This window comes from Pezoporus flaviventris, unplaced genomic scaffold, assembly GCF_033815535.1.
Source record: "Pezoporus flaviventris isolate CSIRO_AGI_PZ_B2104156 unplaced genomic scaffold, CSIRO_AGI_Pfla_v1 ptg000212l, whole genome shotgun sequence".
In the NCBI taxonomy this organism is placed as follows: domain Eukaryota; kingdom Metazoa; phylum Chordata; class Aves; order Psittaciformes; family Psittacidae; genus Pezoporus; species Pezoporus flaviventris.
Genome location: NW_026892760.1, coordinates 538,549 through 559,650, shown reverse-complemented (window position 1 = coordinate 559,650; position 21,102 = coordinate 538,549). Strand labels below are relative to the sequence as shown.

General features: G+C 39.0%; 2 protein-coding genes across 2 annotated transcripts in view; both read left to right on the top strand.

Moving 5' to 3' along the window:
• The window catches only part of FREM1 (FRAS1 related extracellular matrix 1), a 64,223-nt gene extending 61,021 nt beyond the window's left edge, over window positions 1-3,202 (top strand). The window contains 2 exon segments of the mRNA XM_061441237.1: window positions 1,148-1,233; window positions 2,829-3,202. Of these exon segments, the coding sequence (XP_061297221.1) occupies window positions 1,148-1,233; window positions 2,829-3,028 (286 nt within the window). The 3' untranslated portion in view covers window positions 3,029-3,202.
• A 6,367-nt stretch (window positions 3,203-9,569) lies between these two features.
• Window positions 9,570-15,135, top strand: CER1 (cerberus 1, DAN family BMP antagonist). The gene is made up of 2 exons (XM_061441203.1): window positions 9,570-12,118; window positions 13,541-15,135. The coding sequence occupies exons 1-2, from the start codon at window positions 11,591-11,593 to the stop codon at window positions 13,832-13,834; spliced, it is 822 nt and encodes a 273-aa protein (XP_061297187.1). The 5' UTR covers window positions 9,570-11,590; the 3' UTR covers window positions 13,835-15,135.
• Window positions 15,136-21,102: the final 5,967 nt, after the last annotated feature.

Sequence of the window (21,102 nt, the reverse complement as noted above, 5' to 3'; positions counted from 1 at the left end):
ATCTGGCAACAGTCATGAAATTAGCAAAATCTTCATAATGCCATTGACTTATTCTACTGTTAGAAAAGTTTTTAGCTCTCTTAAAACATGCTTTGATGACCTGTGTTTGCTTGGGCCCTATCAAGCATCACCCAGGATGTTCTGGGAAGCTGGAGGGGTTGGCATCACTGTTAGACTTAATGGCAGTCAGAAATACGGGACAACAGAAATAAGAGAGGCTCAGCATCAGAGGGAAGGCAACAGTAGGTGCGACAGGTAAAAACGCGACATGACATCAAGGCAGGCAAAAAGATGGATCAATAAGAAAGTGGAGCCACTGATGGCTGACAGTTCCTGGCAAACATGAGGGATACAATTTGTCTCTTAATGCGACAGGATTTAGCCTGATCTCTAAATGGCTTAAGAGCAGCCTGCTGGGGCTTGCATGCTTGGTTCTAGGTGGAAGACTTCTCAGTGCAAAGGTCTGCAAGTCCTCCTTTGGGGTTGTCATACTTTAACTACAAACACAGAGCAGAGTTTACGAACTGGCTTCATTCTGAAATAGTGTTGTTAATACACAATTTGCTTTGAGCTGAACTGAGTGTGTAGCCATTGCCAACAACATTACTTCTCAGAACCATACTACCCCTCCAAGTGAGACCCCTAAATTACATGCATTTAGTTCAGTTTTGAAACATGACTAAGATTTTAACGGTTACTCAAAGCTTTAATTTTGTCAGAATGCAAATTTAAAAAGATATAGTCTGCTCTGCTACCAAACGGATGAAGCTGTATCTTTTAGTGGAGTGGGTTTTAGTGTGAGCAGATTATTATTTTAAATAAAAGAAGGTATCAATGATTGTGTCAATGGTTTAGAACTCAGTTTGTGAGTATGAGGTACATATTCCCTGTATACACTTCTTTGAATTGCCTGCGTGATTAAATTTTCTGTTAGAAAGTCAGACTAGGACTTAGATTCCTTTCTGAGAAATACAGAATTTTTAGACTTTATTTTCATGCAATTATTCTGTCATGCCAGTAAGTGGTGGTTTTCCTGCAAATGTTATTTACATGCTTTACTAGAATCAGTAGCCCTTGTTGTTAAGTGGATGGGAGGTGTCTGTCACTGTGGAATTATAATTACTCTGTGCTCTCTCCTTGAACCTAGATACCTTGGGACTCTAGCCAGCGTGGCTAATGAACAAAACATGCAGTGGCTGTGGGACTTCAGTGGGAGAAGGCCCTTTTGGATAGGTAAGTATCATCTGACTGTCACTTCTGAGGATTACAGCTCCTCTGCACCTTGGAAAGCAGAAACTGCCTCAGCAGTTCCCGTCCAGTTTTCAGACACTGGATTGCCCTCCACTTTCTGCTGATTTTCCTATTTCAGAGCAAGGCATAAGCTGCAAGCCATAATTTACCTAGCTAATTTTATAAGTCTTTATAAAAAAGAAGAGTTTATCATGCTGCCCTTTGATTGGTTGTTTTGCCTTGAAACCTTTCTTATTTTAATACTAGCTGATTAAATAAGTTCTGATGGAGCTCCTACTCTTTTGTTTTGACTGTTATCTATCTCCATTTCTTTTTAACATTAATTATTTATGTTACTGCTAATTTAATGATGTCATCCTGTATCAGAAATCGTGTTAGATGATCAGCTAAAGAAGATTTAATCTCATTACTTAAGATTTAGCTATTTCTTATTGTGCGGGTCAAAACGGTAGGTGACAAAGTGCATGGGAAGCTGCAGATCCAACAGGGCGGGCCAGTGCATGGGTAGCTTGAATTGCTCAGGAGATGACAGTCCTGGTCGGACACTTCCTGATTGCCTAAGCACCCTTTTTTCCAATCCGATTTGCATATCCCACTTGCCCTTGGTCATTGTGCTTGTAGTAAGCGTGGTTAAAGCTCTTTCTGAATCTTCGCTTGAGAAGCCAAGCCATCAATTGTGCATCTTTCATTTAAAGAGAAATAGAGAACACTCAGCTGGGCCTTCTCTGTACCTCCTGATCCCCTTCTGTGAATGACTGCCTTAGCTCATGGACTAGTGCTACTGCTTTCTCCCAATCCTTGTTTCTGCTACACTGTCCACATTTTAGGCTCTTTTTCTCCAACTATGCTGCAATTTTCAGCTCTTAGTAATTTTATAAGATGGATTTACTAGCTATAATAAACTAGCTTTCAAAACTAGTTACTTTGGGATCAGGTTTAATGGTCTGATGCTTCTGTTAACCTGAGAGAAATAAACTCCTCTGATAAGAACAAAGACCACAAGACCATTGTGTCAGTTTTCTGATCTTGGTCTCTTCTAGCTAAGAAGACAGTCACATTAGAAAATATGCCACTCATGCTGGTCTTAGTAACTCAGACACTAAGTGAAAAGACAAGTTTTAGGCTGCATTAACTAACACAACCTAATTTTACAACTGTTTATGTCAACAGTGCAAACAAGATCTGCAAAGATCTGCAGCATCTAATTTTCAGAAGGAATCTTGAGGGCATCTGGGGCTGCCTAGACTTGAATACAATATTCTGCTTGGCATCTTAAGTATCAAAAGAAAACTTGGTAGGAGATACACATGCAATAGATGGAAAGACAGATAGGCAATAATGCAGAAAAGTGTGTTTTCCCGTATTCAGATGACACCAATTATGATTTAGATGGTCTTTTGAAATATAAATTGTAATTTGCTAGTATTCTTCCTAACGTTTGTTTTTGTTTTTGTTTTTTTTTTCTCAGCACAATACTGCATACATTTTTTAACAAAGGGATAGAACAGCATGCCTCTGTTGGCATCAGCTAAAGAGAGGATAAACATCACTGATTTGCTCTTACCAATTTCACACAGGCTTGAGTGACCAAGTCAATCCTGGACATTGGGAGTGGAACGGAGGAGAACCTGTAACCTACATGAACTGGAGGAGAGGCTCCTACCACTCTCCAAAGAAAGGAAGAAATTGTGTATTGGTGCAGAAGCAAGGAAAATGGCAAGCAACTGACTGCAGGAAGGTCAAACGGAAGAGCTATATATGTTCAAGAAAGCTGTAAAGAACATAGGATCCTTGTAAAAGCGTGCAGACATTCATGTTGTTTCAGCTTTACTTATCTTCAGAAATGTAAGGGTGTGCAGTCAGAAAACTGTCCTAATTATCAGTAGGATTCATTTTATATGCTACCAGTGGCACAGATGCATGGAACTCTAACCCAAGGAATAGAGGTCAGTTGCAGGCCAAGATTTTGCAGTCCAGGCCAAGATTTTGCAGTCCAGGCCAAGATTTTGAACTCTTCCCAAAGACTCGGATCTGTCACTTTTATGTAGTTCTACACCAAAGAGCTAGACCTGAAGGTTTTAATCACTTATTTGTGTACTTTCTTTTTTTTAGAAGAGATACTAGCACATTGGTTAATGTGCTTTGCTCTTAAGGTTGTGAATTGGCTGTTTCTTCATCTGCAGAAGATAATGCAGTTTTACCCAAATGCAGGAAGACTGCTTGGGGTGGAAATGACAGCAGACTCTGCTGGATAAAAACAGGCCCTTTTGGGTGATGAGAGACATTATGTCAGGAGACTGGGGCTTCTTGGGGGACACCCTAGTACAATTTCTCACAAAAATACCAACACCAGGATTTAGTGAAAGAGTACCAACAGAAGCAAAGCCTTGTATTCTTTTTTTCTGCCTCCCAAGTTCAACTACAGATCCTAATGGATCTGCTAACACAGAGCTGCATATTGTTTCACATTCCTACTGAAAGCTGTTCAACATTTTCTGGAGTTGCAGGATAATGCTATAATTTTTAGTGTAATTAAATAATGGGACCTCTGTATATCCAAGGATGATTTACACAAAAAAAAAAATACTGAAGCTTAATCCTAGAATATTATCTTCAGTGATACATGAACATCAATAGGATTTATATGTGTGTATAAACCAATGTAATTGTGAGACATATTTTGTACTACAGCATCTATAGCTTTAGAGAAGTATTAATCTAAGTCCTTATTAGGGATTTGGGGTTTTTAAAATAATAATTAAAAATCCAGATTTAGTTCTGAGAAAGGATTAAAAATCAGAATGTAATTGGAAAAATCCAGCTGCTCGTAACTTAAATTTATTTCAAATATATGCAGTTGCAGTGTTACCATTTCCTAACATCAGACCTGTCAAAAATCTTGCTTTAGGACATTCTCACTGCCAGCCTTAAAAATCAGAAAAAGAAACAAGTCACACTCTTCCTAAAAAAATAATCAAATGTCCTCTCAAACCCTCCCTCTGCACACAATGAGTGTGTGACTGTTGCCATGGCACTGAGTAGGGTGAATTTGTCCTGCACCTCACAAGCTCTCATGGCTCCCATTTGCCTGCCTGCTGCCAGCAGCTGATTCTTCCCTTGCCCCCATCAGCCTGGCTATTTGGTCAGACTCTGGATCAACCACATCTGTGCGCTCTTTGCACCAGAAGTGCAAACCCTCCTCCTGAGGTTCCTCACCACAATGCCTCAGTCTTGCAAGGGACAGATGCAGCATAATTACGTTTCCTCTCTGCGCTGAGGGACACTGTGTAAGGGATTATTTATCCCTCTTCCTTGCTTTTGGCTTCATAGATTATTTATCCTTCCTCCTTGCCTGTGACATGTTAAATGAATATGCATGTGAGTAGCTGGACAGTCTTTTTATATAGGAGAGAACCTTTCTGAAACGGCTGCTGCAGATAAGCATGAGTGCATTGTAAATTGGAAAAATATTGTGGACAGAACCTCCTGTCCTTTATTGTTGGCATCAACAGACAGAGACAAAAATATTCCCAAGATTTACTTTTTCTTGGTAATCTATACGCCAAGCTTCTAGACACCTTTGAAAGACACCAACACTTTTGATTAGTGAGTCTTCTAGATCAATACAGATAGATAAATTGCTTCAAATTCTCCCAACCAAGTACCCCTGAATATCCATATAGGCCTGTTTTTACTTCTGATAGTCTTCACTGACAAAAAAAAAAAAAAAAAAAGGTATATAAAAAAGCACTCTTGCTGTTGTGGTCTGGAATTCCAGGGTAAACTGACTGAGAGAATTTGGTCACACAAACATAAACTTTGATTTCTTTAGGGCCTCCTTTTTATAGAAACTGCTGAGTTTATTGGTGCTATCTTGCTATCTGTCAAGATAATTTAAATATCTCTCCTAATTATTCAATAAATGAATTATATCAGTAGAGAGGGAATTTTGACCAAGGTGATTACTTGATCAGTAACTAATAAATAACTCATGCCTACTCTGAGACAACACTGATCTCAGAGGTTTGCTATTGTGAGACGGAAGGATTTCCCTCTTCTTGATTTCATTTGAACCACTTTAAAGTGATTGAGGAGAATGAAGGTTTTAGTACAAAATAGACAGTTGCACAAACTGTATGTGCTTATTGGTTTCATTATATCTAATACGCTAATGAGACTAAAGTTCTTACATTGCAGTACAAGGATATTTCTGCCCTGAAAGGCTACTGACTTTTTTTTCTCTCAATACAACAAACTGTTCCAAATATTTATTCATAAATTCTAATTTTTCTATTCTTAAAAATTGAGGGTGTTTTTTTTTCACAAACTTTTACAGCTTTTATTACAATAGGAGAGTACAAAGAATACATCATACTCGAATCAGGGAAAGCACAAATAAATCAGTTTTTCTGCTGCCTGGGAAGTTGTTGTCTCTAAGAGGTTTAGTAAAGGAAGGGCCTAAAATCCTGATAAGTTATTGGGAATATTTTCAGTCTTCAGTACTTTTGATTTAGGCTCCAAGTAAACTCAGAGGAAAATCAGTGTTCAGTGGATCAGCAGAAGAATTTCAAGAGGCTGAAAGTAAGAACAATGTAAATCTGGCATTCACCTATGGATGCCACACTTTTTGGATAAACGAAGGATTTATTTCATCAGAGCTGTCCATATATCTTTTAAGAGCAACAGAACCAAGACACAAAAGCTCAGTGAAAAGAACTCAGCAGTTAGCCCAGATCTCTGTAAAGGGATAGGCAACATGAGCTCTTTGTGTGCCCATCACTTGTAATCACCTTCTCCGTCAAGTATCTTTTAAATGTGTTGAGCAATTTCAAACAAATTTGACAGAGAAGTAGTTGACTCAAACAAAAAGGTTATGAAAAATATGGATAGGCAACTGGGCACAGGAGCACTTCTTCCAAACCAGAATACTCTAAAACATTTGTACTGTTATTAATAACTTCATTGAGACTGGGGTTCTAATCTGAAAAAACAAATCAAGAAAGTTTTCCATATCTATTTTGTACACACTGAAACTTACTGAAAACCTTCAAGTCTTTATTCACTCATTCTAAAACTATAAAAATAACTTTGAGAGAATTATATATATATAATTCAGTTAATACTGTGATTCTACATTATTTTCATCACAAGACTGGTGCTATTGTTAACTCTTGTATTCAGAACAATATATATGTTGTTATGTTTAACTTTGTTATGTGTATTAATACAAAATTGAAACACATTATGCTGAACATGTATTTCTTCAGTTTCATAATTTCATAAAAGTTTTTCTTCTAGAGGTATAAACTATAGTGCTGGGCATATAGAAATATATTAGAATAGAAACAACTTACAGTTAAGCATAATATACCTGCTGTTTATTCTACAGTTTCTGAATTCTGTTTCTTCTTCTGCATGAGTTTATTCCTGAATTACTACTCTAAAGGACATTTGTACCATGATCAAAACATTTTAAAAGAGAAAATTATGTTTATTTTGAGAAGTAAAGTTAACAAAACTTACAGGTCTGGTAGCAATTATACAGAAAGAAAAACAAAATTAAATTCTAATATGATCCTTGATTTAAAGGAGAATGTGATTAAACGTAATTTTCCCTCAGTAACCAGTAATCAGAAGAGATGCAGATGTCAGTTCTTTCTTATTACCCTTTAGGAAGCTATGCAGATTGTAATAAGGAGAACTCTTACTTTTATTCCATTGCTTAACCACTATCATCTACAGCCGTACACAAATCATACAAGGTCAGAAGAACACAATAGGTTTGTTTATTTATTTTTATAGCATTGAGACAATCATAGAATGGTTTAGTCAGAAGTAGTCCTAATGAATAGGAACCTGGTATCTGAACTACTGGATATAACTACAATAAGCAAAAAAATATAATTTTATTCACACAGATTAAATGTTCAGATAAGTCTAAATATACTTTTACTTAATAAAAGAAACCCCATCTGCATCTTCCTCCCTGTATTATGTTACAAACATTTTCTTGGTGGTGTCACGCTCTTCAGTGAATCACCACTGCTCTCTTCAAACTATTCATGGCAATCTAAGAAAGATGCATCTCCCTGAAGACTGAAATGTCTCCTTGCCCAGACTCTTTCTCCCCTGGTTCACTGTCTCACAGCTTAACAACCTGAAGTAATCAAGCACATACACATACCCAACATAGCTCCTCAGGCTGGGTTCAGAGTTGGATGCATTCTCAACAGGCAGCATGTATGTGCCAGTACCATTCAGGAGATATCTCAGGAGGTGGACACCTGTCCAAAATATACCAGTTTGAGAAGTATAATAGAAAGAAAACCATCCATTGCATCATGTGTATGTACCAAAAGCCATGAAAACATGGGCCAATACACACAAAAGAACATTTATCCTAGCCCTGCTGGACACATGAGTGAACATTTTCAAGTGTGAGCATCTCCATTTTAACACCAGCTTGAAACTTAAGACTGTTCTCAGTTCTGTTACCACAGCACAGAGAAAAGAGAAAGCAAATGTGAACAGGAAGTTACAAATGAGCGATGAAAGAAACAATGCAACAAAGGACTTGAATAGCAAAGGAAAGAATTAATGCTGTACAGTATCTGAGGTTGAAGGTACAAAACTAACAGATTTAGTCTGTTATCATGCCTTACACAAAGCCTTTTGGTTTCATAATTATAACTTTCCCATGAGGCCTGTATGTGATCTGTTTCCCCGAAACTCAGTAAAACAAAGACTACAGATGGCTTTCTTTGATAAGTACAATTATTGAAGAATAAAGTACACAGTGCCAATTCATTAGTTCTGAGGTCTTCATATGGGTTCTGTAAAAGATATATCTGGATACAAGTCTGTCTACATAGGATGTGTTTTGAAAATGATAGGATATTGAATTGGGCTTTAATATATAAAATACATTTTAATTATTTAATCATCAGTCATGCTATGATGAGACTATTTAGCTCAACAGAAGGCAAGTAATTCAAGCACTGCCTAAGAATTATTTTTAGACATCAACTGGCAGTGTAACTAATTACTCAGTTTATGTCCATAATGACTGAATAAACTCCAACTCAGAAACAAATGAAGACTACTTTGCATTTGCATAGGCCTTGTCATCTATAGATCTGACAGTTTTAGAAGGATGGGCAAATATTCATGGTGTCTATTTCTAGTGAAAACAGAATGTCCCAAATAAATTGCTACTATGAAGGCAAATCAAAGCCTGCTTGAAAGACACCACTGCATTTAGCCACAAGATTTAACCACCAAAATACAGTGAAAACATGTGCTATGCTTATATGAAAGGGTAATCAGGCAGGAAAACAAGTTTTTATAAAAGACACAGCACTGCTTTTTGTAGAAATCTGAGATTAGCTGTATTCGTAACATAATGGTTATGTGTCCGGTCCAATCTGTATTGTCAACTATTACTCTATGCAGTTGATGACACCACAAAGAGACTTTTAAATACTTACTATTTTTAACTTCAGAATGATTCTTCAAACTTGCTGTCTGAACTGGGATGCCTTCCCATAATGCAGGCAGCCTCCTGCCTGAGCTGAGAGGCTGAAATCTGCTACCTGTGCACGGTTATACAGGCAGCTGACTCCAAAACATATTTAGACAATATGTAAATACAGAAAAAACTGTGCTGAGATGTGCCAGGTTCCATTTCTTACCAACTTGGTCTCTCAGAAAGCAGCCACAGCTTACTATCATAGGCATGAAGGAGCAGTATTAGACTGGCCTGGCAGAACCAGAGCTGAGTATGCTCCTTTTGTCTCTCAACAGCTCCCAGTAAAACCACCCAACAAAACCCAGGAACTAGAACTGGCCTGACCTAGACAGGAAGAGAGCTCTGTTTTCTGCCTCTGTGTGACAGAGTGCTTTCTGGAGTGACTTGCTGATACTGCTTTGTTTCAGCCTTCTTTCCTACCCTTTGTAAAAAATATTTTCTGCTTTTATATCCAAAGCCCTCTAAGGCAGGACTTTGTTCTTTCTGTATGTTATAGTATAGAATAGTACATACCATGAAGAGATCCTAAACAGGTTATTTTCAGTGCCATTGCACTGCAAATGTTAACACTAGCAGCTTAACATCTATGCATATATGTCAATACTAGGTTTTTTTATACATTCCTTGCTAATATCTGGACTACATCAATAAAACCCAGACCAGTTTAAGTTAGATAGAAGTGTCTGGCAACCCAATTATTCCAGTACTATTATTTACTTATTTTTTATCTGTGCACTGACAGAGACATTTTTAGGTGAGCTGCAAAAACATATGTTGCTTCAAACAGTCAAATCTTGTGTTTCAAAGGCACCGTCAAATGCAAGGCCCGTCTGTGTCTATATAATACAATATAATACATAGGTCTGAGTATCAGCCAAGTCTTGTAACTCTCTTAGCAACTAAAATAAAGAGGAAAAAAAAAAAGTAAAACTCAAAATGTAATGTCCTTGTTCTTGCCGAATAGTTTTGCGTAACTACTACCAACGTGCACCAGGTACAAGAAATTTTAGCTCCAAAGGTCAATTACTTCAGTTTAACTTGTTGGCCAATAAAGATAAAACGGGGATTTAAATGGCACTTCAAGACTACTTAATTACCTACCAAGCTAATTAATTATCAAATCAACCCTGTTGATTCACTGTTGCTGCACCTCAATACTGTACATGCTTGTGTAAATATGATGGAAGGACCCATCTTGTTGTAGATGCCAGTATTTTTCATGATTTCACTCCTGATAGCAGTGACAGAATCTGCCCTCCCAGGGCACACTTGAGACTTCAGGAAGGCACCAGATCAGTGGCAGAATTAAACTGCCTTCAGCTGAAATGACAGGAGTAATAAAGCTTGTGCTTCATGGCTGCATAATAAGATCATCCCACTGAGGTCAAGGAGCAAATACACTCTAAGACTGGTGTGGGAGCCCCATTCTTGCTGGAGCTCCATGCATTCCTGTCCCAGGATGGATGTCAGGATTACAGCAAATTTTAGCTCAAGTGAATTATGAAGTATGGAAAAGCTTTAGAGCTCCTCCAACTTTTTGCTAATGTTCTAAGTGCCCCACAAGCACGTTGCTAAGAAATTAGTCCACTTTAATTATCGTGCAATAAACTTATTTGCTGGAAATGAAAGTCAAATAACCTTGTATACCTAATACAGACCACCTAAATTGTCAAGAATAATAAAGAGATTAGCTACAAAGTTTACAGTCTATTGATAGATTCTTTCTGAAAGAAACAGGAGTCTGTAGAGATTAGAGTGCCTAAACAACAAATTATCTGAAGCAGAATTTCCTTTTAGTATTTTCAGGTGAGGATCAATGTTTGCAATGTTGACCGAAAATGTTTTCCTCCTCCCAACACTTTCCTCTGTATGTTCTGTCAGATTTCTCTTTTTCCTTATATATTGCATGGTAATTTTGCGAAAGACATCTCCGGTTTGGGGTGTGGCAGTCTTCAAATACTTCTGTTGAGTCACTGATGTCCAGAATCACAAAATACGTCAGTTTTAAGCAGTTTTGCTTAAATCCCCAGTTTGTATACCAACTTTATAGTGGCTTTGGCACCCAAAAGAGATGTAGCAGTGCTAACTAATCTTTGAGAATATGGGGTGCAGTGTTTATTCACCCCAGGACCTTTTATTCTGGGTTAGTGTTACGCCTGCAATACAGCAGCTGCAAACCTGCTGCGAAGGAAGTGAAACAAGGGCCAGATTCCTGTGGGTGTGCGAGTACCAGTCTGCCAGTTTGCGGTAGTGCTGCTGCAGGCCTTGGGTCAGAGGTGAATTAGACTCAGCTTTTGAAAACACAGTCTGATTTGATGTCTCCAGATCCAGCTTTCTGTTTTAACAAAGTTTTATCAGCTTGCCTTTTCCTGTTGTGATGAAATAACATTCCCAGTTTTGACAGTCTCTAGCTTTGTGGAATGGAAAGTCAAAATAAACAATGAAGACCACACTGAACATGCTAATACACAACCTCAAATGTTTCCTTAATTCCTAGGCCTAAACTAGACAGCTTATCCAAACATTTTCTCCTGTTGACTCCTTCTGTCCCTCACGCCATCCTGGGTTACAGGATTTTAGATAGGAACTTCTAATACACATAATCCAGATTGAAAGCAGAGTTTCATTAGCACAAGCTCCCCTATCATAATTGTAATCTACAGTAAATGAATGCAATTAGCCACACCAGGTCTCCCCTGAGCACTCCCCTCCTCTGCACTCAGACGGCATCCATAAATTGACACCAGGCTCTTGTATAAAGCTAGCACACTCTAATAGTAGCAGGTCTCCAGGCTTGCACTTTACGGGGTCATGTCACTGCTTCTCTTTCAGCTGTTAGTGCTCTCATGTCTTGGAGCCACAGAGCCAGATGGAGATTCACCACAAAAGCAAAGCAGAAGGACATTTCAGCACCTCCTCTATCTGGACAAAAAACTGCTTGAAAGTCAGAATTTTCGTGAGCTGGCAGGAGAAAACCCAGTAGGTGTTGAGGAAACCCTGGGAGAACCAAGCTTTTTTGTAGCAATTCCACAGATGGCATTTAAAAGTGAGAAGCAAAAGGAGAAAAAAATGTCCAGATTCATCCTTCCTGATACAAAACTCCATGTAGAACAAGGCCTGAGAACCTGGGCAGCACCCAGAGAGATCTCTTCTCTGGAAAACACCTCTCCATCCCCCTTTTCCAGCAAAAGGGAGGTTGAACCTTCCTATAGAAGAGATGCCAAGAAATTCTGGGATCACTTCATGTTAAAGAAAAATTCAGCATCTGAAGAGGTTGTCCTGCCAATCAAGACCAATGAAATGCACCAACAAAACTGCAGAACGCTGCCTTTTTCCCAGGTAAGATCAGGTGTCCAAGATCAATAAACTTGTCCTTTTCCCTGCCCCTTGTAATCAGAGACTAAAGATTCATGGGTTATTTCATTTGCTAAGTCATGGGGCTGCTTTAGAACATTCACACACAATAAGTGACTGAAAAACACTTCTGAAAAAGTCTGGAAAAGCTTTAGTATGATGAGGCAAATTGCTAAATTGCAGCACTGGAAAGCCACACATTAAATTTTCAGTTATTCTTATGAAAAGATGTTCTGACCCAGTCTGAGCAAGCAGGGCAGTGGTTAGTAATTACCTATTCAATGAATACATATCTAAACAGCTTTTATACATTAATTACCTATATAAAAATAAGTATCTTCAGATACACATATTCAAATACACAGAGTTCCAGGGCAAGTATTTACAGGAGAAGCTGTTTGCCTAGACCTAAGCAAGGATTTCTTTCTGGTGGATTAATTGGAAGACTGATGCATACATCTAGTTCTCTGCTAAGGATGCTAGAGAACTGGTAATTGTCTCATGCACAGATGAAGCCATTCTGTCATATTGCAACACAAAGACAAGCAAACAGTATAGATATAAGAGCTGCATTACTTGTAAGGAAATGTCTATTCTCAGTGTTTCTGTACTCACAGTCCATCAAGGACTATGTTTTTTTCACATCCCTCAGTAAATTTAGTTCACTAGCTGACAAAATATAAATGTAAATTATTAAATATAGATGTGGCCTGGAAACCTGTACTATTTTACTTCTGTCATGTAACATGGCAAGATTTCTCCAGGACAGATGCAGTTATGCCAGTATAAAAGGGCTCACTTCAGTCTAGCTTTTTAAGGCTTGAGAGTTGATGTAGGCCCTCCTGATACAAGGCACTGTTATTCTTGCAAAGCAAGAGATTACAGAACTTCTATTGCACTTTCAAGATTTTCATTAAAATAAAACCCAAATACTGCTAAAGAACATTGTCTCTTCCACAAGATTTGAAGACAAATCTTCATGATTACAGCTGAGTCTAGCTTGTGGTTCATACAAAAGAAGATTGAGCCAAAATTTTATTTTAAGTCCTACTATGCGGGTAAGACTGCTTAACCATGTCAGAAATGTAGAACTCAAGGAATAGTTAAAAGGAAAATATGACTAACAGAATTTCCTCCATAACCTCACAAAGGCTCTGACTGAAACTGACTTTGACTTTGTTGTTCAATCTAAGAACTGCTCATAGGAGGGCTATAATTTCTTTTTGAAAGCTCTTATGTTTTGCTGCTTGCTTGACAGAAACAAATAAACAAATTTAAAGTAAGTGTTCTGAGAAGAAAAATATAGTGTTTAGAGGGTGTGGGGAGGTGATATGAGGGGAGAGTTTTGCCTTCATGCCTACTAGCAAAGCCCATGTACCAGAAACTTAAAACTGCTTTCTGTTTCAGGGTGTTACTCATGACAGCTGTGAGAAGGTGATCGTGCAGAATAATCTGTGCTTTGGAAAATGTAGTTCCTTCCATGTTCCTGGTTCAGAAGATCATCTTTATACATTTTGTTCTCATTGCTTGCCCAGCAAGTTCTCCATGAAGCGCCTGGATCTCAACTGCACTGGTTCTGTTCCAGTGGTCAAAGAAGTCATGATTGTGGAAGAGTGTAAATGTGAGAGTCAGAAGATTAAAGGCTCTGCAACTGGATGTCTACAATCAGACTTGCATGCAAATGTACATCAGCACTATTAATCTGTGCAAAGTACCTCTTAACAACTTGATCATAAGAATTTGTAAATGAAGAAAAAAAACGCAAACCCAACAACAAAACTAAAGCTTTCATCACACTGATACACAAAAATATTAAACTGCCTGAACTGCTTCTCTGCTTCAACAATAAATTTACCTAACATGTAACAGATGTTTCCTTGCAGTTGTTAAAGAAACGGAGATGAGATTACTGGGCTTATGTGTACAGTTCTTACTTTAACAAGGGAAACCTTTAAAAAATTTTCCACCCTTCTTATCACTGTTTCTAGGATGCCAGTAAACAATAGCTGAAGAACTAGCAAGATTTATCTGTGCAAAACCCAGATGTATTAGCTGGTTTACATTCCCTTTGCTTGCAGAGACTGCCAACACAGGTTTATTGGCAACACTGATAAGGCTTTAGTTTTTTCCTTGCAAAAACAGGTCTACTTTCAATCAAGATAGTGCCTGAAGAATATAAAATATAAATGTGCATAAGGCAGATAGAAGGCTGTGATTAGTTAAGGTCATTCTGACAGCTTGTAGCTGGGGTCCAGTTCCCAGTGAAATCTAATATACTTCACAAATTACACACTAGGATAGTGGTTGCAAAGGCTCTTTTGCCATAGAAACCACTTACTCTCCTTCTATGTGCCTGCATTTGCTATGCATGGCTTTTTTTAGCTGAACTTCTGGCTTCCCTGCTCCCTCCAGCTGCTTCTCCCTTAATTTGTCTCACAAACCTGGCACACCAGGCAGTGATCAGCTTCCAGCAACTAGGCTTCAGCCTATTTCTAACCAAGTTCATTCAGTTCTCTGGAAATCTGCTCCACTGCTATTGCCAAACTCTCAGACCTGAGCCTCTGTTGTTGAACTATCCACAGCTCTTTTTTGGGACACTGGAAATCAGTATTGAAATAGCTGGCCAAGCCAAGGTTTGGGTAAATGATTCCTTGTATATGAACTGCTCTGTGATCAGAAGTGTCTTCATAGCCTGTCAAAAAATACATTCAGCATGGCTTTGGAGCGCAAGTCCCATTTAATATTTACTGAAAATTGCACCTGAATGATATTCTGCTACTGGATCTGAACTGCTGCAATAGCTGTTTGCTTCTGCAGGTCAGTTGCAGTCAGCGAACTCAAGATTAGTATACGATTATCCTACATTATACATAAACCTGGTTCTAAATAATAAAAATTGTATACTAAAACTGAACAAAGCCTTCTCTTGATCCTTTTATGCTAAGGACTGATGTGCGAATTTTGTATGGCTGTTTGCATGTTGTGGCATCATGTATGATGTAATTCCACATAACAAGCAGTCAAGGCCTTATCATCCCTGTATTGAATGCAATAAAGGACACACTTATTTTAACTTAATATAGCTTTATAATGCTGATCGATATCCTTGGGATGCTAGTGCAGTGAATTAGCACTCAGATTCAGAAATCCACCTTCCCAGGTTAGGCTGCATTAAGCATGAATGGGCTCATGTTATGACCAAAGAAAAGCTTTTCTAACAGGCAAAGTAGCACCAGCTAGCAACTGTATGGTTTCAGAGAAGAAAGTAATTCTTTAAAATTCATGCTTTTTCCAGTAGATTCCTCCTCACCAATTGCACATTCAACCTTAACAATTACTGCTTTGTTAAAGCACACTGTACGGAAGTGGAAAGAAACAGCTTCCTGCCTTACCATGAGGTCCAAATCTCAGCACCTTACTAAAACTTTGTGAGTCATTGTGATTATAAGTGTTCATTTTTAATCGTGCCTAAGGAATAAAAGCACACAAAGCATCAAAGTTCCCAACTTTTTTCTCTTTTATTCCCAATTTTATTTTTTTTAATCTGAAAAAGCTAAATCTTCTGAGCCTTCTAACCACTGACGTTTTAAAGCTGCGTGAATATATAAGAATGCTTGCCTGCATTTTCTTTTTTTCTGAAATGCATATATGCTTTAGGTTTGATACTTGCAGGGAACCACTTGAACGTAGGACCTACATACACTCCCTGTAAGATGACAAGTCAATTAAAAAGAAAAATCTGCCAGTCTTGTAATTTTGACATGGCTGACTGAACTGTGACTTTTGCACATAAGGATGGCACAACTGAAGCTATCCTGTGGACTACACAGTATTCAGCCTAAATTTTAAAGCGCCTTCTGTGTGCTGAAGTATTATTGCAGTTAAAGAAACATATTCATATAAGGAGTTTGCAGGACCAGATTCTTAGTGTGAATTTGCACAGCTTAAAAGTAGGTGAGAAGAGGTAGTGACAGCTGTAGTAACTGCTAATTAGATTAGTGCTGTAGGTTTTTTTGATGAATGTTTAATTAACCCAGCAATGACTGGTTGCATGTAATTAGCACAGTATTCTGCAAAATCAAAAATGTGTTAATTGGATCAGATTTCTCAGCCTTTAAAAAATTTCCTATTAGGAATATGTTGTGCCCAGGGGCTAGCAGGATTTTGCTCTCTCTGCACAACTATGATGGCCTCTACTAGTATAATGACGTGGGTCAGAAAGGTGAAGGGTGTGATCCGCATCACTATATGGATGCTTCCAGTAGTAATTCCATTAAAGCAGCAAATCTGCATGACTTCAGTTGTGTCCACACAGAGGCTGCATGCTTACAACGGATGCAGTTAATGTGATCTCTTCCATTTCAGAGCACTCCTTGTACAAACCTACCATACAGAGAAAGACTCTGTCTGAAAGACCATGGTTGCAGAGGTCTCTGAAAATTCAGTTCAATTCCAAGCAGAGTTTGTACACTTCTGCTATTTCATTTTACTTACTGCTTCTTTTCCAAATGGGTGGGCTTTCTCTTGAAATTAATTGAAAATAACTGTTTATGATAACTGCTTAAGCAAAATAAATCTTAATTTTCTTAAATAAGGTTTTTATGCAGTTGACTTTAATGCCTAATGTAATTACATCACACAGTAAATAAATTCTGTACAACTATGTATTCCAGGGAAAAGACTGTGAAGTTGCACTCAGTACTTCATGCTGTGCTTGGTAGTTTGTTCACCATTTATGAAATATTCACAGCTAACCCCATGGCTGTCAGCTAACAAGCTTTAAAATGTTTTACTGACAGGTGGTGAAATCTCTTGCGGTACTTCCTCCTAAATGTACTAGCTCCTTGCTGAAACGGCAAGACGACAAGATTCTCTACTCAGAAGCCCCCTGCCAGTCTGTACAGCTGTATAATCACATCATGTCTGCGAGCTCATGCTGCTCAGGACGGTGCACGTGAAGAGGTGTGGGGTTGCGGCTACCTCAGGTCCTCCATCAGGCAGCTTGCCAGTGGAAACATGAAACATTTATACTGAATTATAAATATTTTGTATTTGCTGTTTTGCTAAACCAAACTCCTTGAATATCTGGTATGCAGCCACCAACTTCAGGTCCCCTGAAATCTCTCCCTGACAGCTGCACACACTCCCTCTGCTCAGATGAGAAAGAATAGGGATAAGAAGACTCTGTAGCTGGCCTGCTGCAAGAATATCAATAAAAATGTTAATTGTCCACACTGAGAAAAAAATCATCCTGTTTACAGTGCCTTGTGCTCCACGTCACCAATAAAATGCACTTCAACTTGAAAAACTAAAAATGGAACAAAAGCTAAAATGAATAATAATAGGAAAAGTCAAGGACAGCTTTTATGTTTCTCTGAGGCCTTTTCTGAGGCATTTTACTTCTGCTGGTTTAGGATGTTGCTATTACCAGCCATTTAGTTCAGCTGGCGGCTGCAGCCTGCAGTCGGGGTGTTCAGACAGAACCGGCACATGCCTCAGCTGTCCTTATGAAAAGGGCAGTATCTCAGCTTAACCCTCTGCTGAAGCTGGTTTAAACTCCCTTCGTACTGCAATAGATACAGAAGCATTCAAGCAGTGTGCTGCCTGCATTTTAGTCAGCAACTCCTGGAAGGAGAGAGATGTTAGAAGAGCTAATACTAGGACATCTACTGTAATGCCCACTGGGCATTATCCGAACAGAGCTCCTTATATCTACTGAGGCAGACAGTTCATAAAACATACCTTGCCTTTGATTCTTCTGGGAATTAGATCAGGCAGAAAATGTAGCCCGAGAGACATTTTCTTTTCCTTTCACATCTATTGCTTCATCCTCAGTATGTGACCTTATGACTGACAAAACTGGGCCAGGACAGCTTTTGTTTCAGCACAGCATGCCATTAACACAGACCTGTTTATGTTTTTATGACATGGATCTTCATGACACAAAGGATTTTGCTCCCATTCTAGAGTTAACATGTCTCCTTCAGCCATCAGCAAGGTTTACAAAGAAGTAACAATGCAATAGTAATGCAGAAAAGAAGTGGCAGTGGGAAACCGTACAATTTAGAAGGACATAGGAAGATGAGCACTGTTGAGAAGGCTGATTTCTCAACCCAGGAGATACCTGTGCTCAGCATCCCTTCTGTACAAGGGGCACATTTGGGCTCAAAATGAATCCTGGAAAACAGTCTCATAAAACAGGGGGCTTGGTAAGCAGTTAAGAATCACTGGAGTCACAGCGCATACCTCTCTCCTGCATGTGCTCTCCATAACCGAGCATCAGCTGTTACTGCACATGGCTTCATTTTAGCATGCTGATTTAATATTTACAGAGTGCCAATAAAATTTATATGATGACAGCTGGTGGCTCCTGTGGTAATTTATAAACAGCAACAACAACACAGCACAGGCATCAGAAATTCCAAGAGGAATTCTATGCCATTGTGCAATATTCAACACTGAAGAATGTGGGTTATTTTCTAATTTTGTAGACTTTTAATAATCTCTGTGTAAGGCATCCATACTGAACTTTAAGTAAAGTCTATATTATGCAAAGTTCTTATTTCCGCTAGGTACGTTGTTTTCATTCAGAATGGAGCTCACCACAAAGACTCCTAATCTAGCTATCTGGATTTGATTCTCTGTCAAGAGTGTCAAGTAATCTCTGTGGTTTGAACCTTTGCAAGTTCAATTGGGGAGTCCAGCAGATGATTGCCTGCTTTTCTTCTTGTGCTCTGCTTCCCCAAAAGAAATACTAACAAATGTGAACTGCTGTGCAGTTGACTGAGCCAGAATAGACTATTGCCCTTATTCTGCAACCTGTATTTACTCTGCACAAACATGAGTAGAAAAAAGTAAATCACAATCTGTCTGACAACAAATCTAATGTCTGGCCATTGCCAGTGTACCACTATGGAAATGCAAACACCTGGTACATCATTAGAAGATTACATCATTGACTGACTCTTCTTCATTCTACCAAAAAAGCTTCATCAACCATACTATCCCTCTTTAGCTTTCCTCTTTATTTCCCAAGTCCTTGACTTCCTTTCCACTCCTTGTCTGTTTGCCATAATTTACATTTATTCTTCAAATCAGTGAAAAGCTTTCACCTTTTATTCTTTTACATGCAGCCATAAATTCAAATGTGAAATTTGTCATGGAAGAGAAGCAGAGGTAGTTCTTTTTATTACAACAACCTTTCTAGGATTCTTTTCCCCATATTTTTTAATAGTCCAATTAATATATCTATTATTTTTGGTGGTACCTGTTCCTAGGGACATATATAGGTTGTTCTGAAGGAAGTGCTGTCTTCTGTCTTGAACATGCTCCATTCTCCTTCTAGACAACCTCCAGTTCCTGCTACCACTATGTATTTTCAGGTCAGAGTAACTTTAGCTTCAAATGTTAACAATTGCCCTGCATAACAGAAGATTCTGGACATCGAAAAATAAATCAGGACAAGGTCCACAAAACCTTGAAATCCACCTAAACACTAACCTGGCTTTCTGGGCACTGTCTTTTCAGAAAAATCATGTTATGATTTAAATTTTAGGAAAAAATATCAGTAATAAAGAAGAGTTTTCTGTGGTGATCATATTACTCTTCCTCCATTTCATCCATCATTGTGTAGGAAAAACGCTCTGGGGCAAGAGCCCATAATTTACAGTGGGAATTATGCCACTCAGGCAGATGGGGTTACCTTTAGGTAGCCAAAAGATCATGTTTGTACATCAGCAATGGGTGTTCAAGGCATGATTCCCAGCTGGGAACACTGAAAATGCTGTCCGCTACAAGACGTCTGTGGCTTTTAGCCACTGTTAATCCCCTGTGGGTCAGAATTACCTTTTAAAAACAGATTGGCTTCTGTGGCCAGGTAAGGGTCCTCTGTGAGCACGGGACATGGCACAGCAGGGGACACAAGTGTCATAGAAGTTTCACAACTGGCCTATGCTGAATGAGGAGAGATGCTAAAAGTAAGAATTACAAGAATAATTCTTTATCCATGCTCATGAGGTATCCCATTCAAATCTGGGGACACCACATGCAGTTTTTTACACATGGTTCTTATACCTTTCAAGCATTCAGATACAACATTATTTCTTGCACACACATACTTGTTTTGAAAACCAACTATAATTCTACAATGCCATCATCCACCTGCTTCTTTCTTGATCTAGGTGTCCCTAGATCCTCGGGAACCTAGTCCAAGCCTGGAGTTGGTCTTGCTATAGTTAATTATCTACGATGCTGCATAATGGGAGGATTTCACGCAAGCGCTAGAGAGGCTGGGATGCTGGAGGTTGTAGGAGTAGCACATGGGTTTCCCTTCTTCATGGATGACTTTTAAGATTCTGAGAAAAAAAGAAAAATATCCTTAGGGTGGGAACTGTCTTTCTCCTTCTTGCAGTGAACTGGGCCTTTCGTTATGCTGATTTAACCATGATTATGGTTATATATGTATCAGTGGCTATAAATGTATGGTTTTATACATATATACAAATAAATGTGTCTTAAGAAAGGTAACATGGTTTCATACTACTAAGTTAATGCAATTTCATACCACAAAGACTACTTGGTAGAATAGTTAGGGAACCAGTTCTCCGAACAGGAGCCCGCAGACCGAGACAGAGGCCCTGACCGCAGCACTCTGGTTTTGCCAGGATTGCGAGAGGACACTACACGTAAAGGAGACAGCAATCACCTTGACAAGCGGCTGCGCTCGGGAACGGCCATGCACTGGAGGAACACGGCCGCACACCCAAAAGTGGAGCAGGAGAGCCTGCTTCCCACAGCCTCCCGCCGGGCAGGAGCAACCACAAGCTAAAACACCCACCTCCAGCCGTACTACCCGTGCACATCCCCACACGTCACTAAGTTCACCCCACCCGCCCTCAGGCTCCGCCCCCCTCATGAGACCCCGACCGCCTAACGCCCTCCGAGTCGGCAGCGCCGTCGCTGCGCGCATG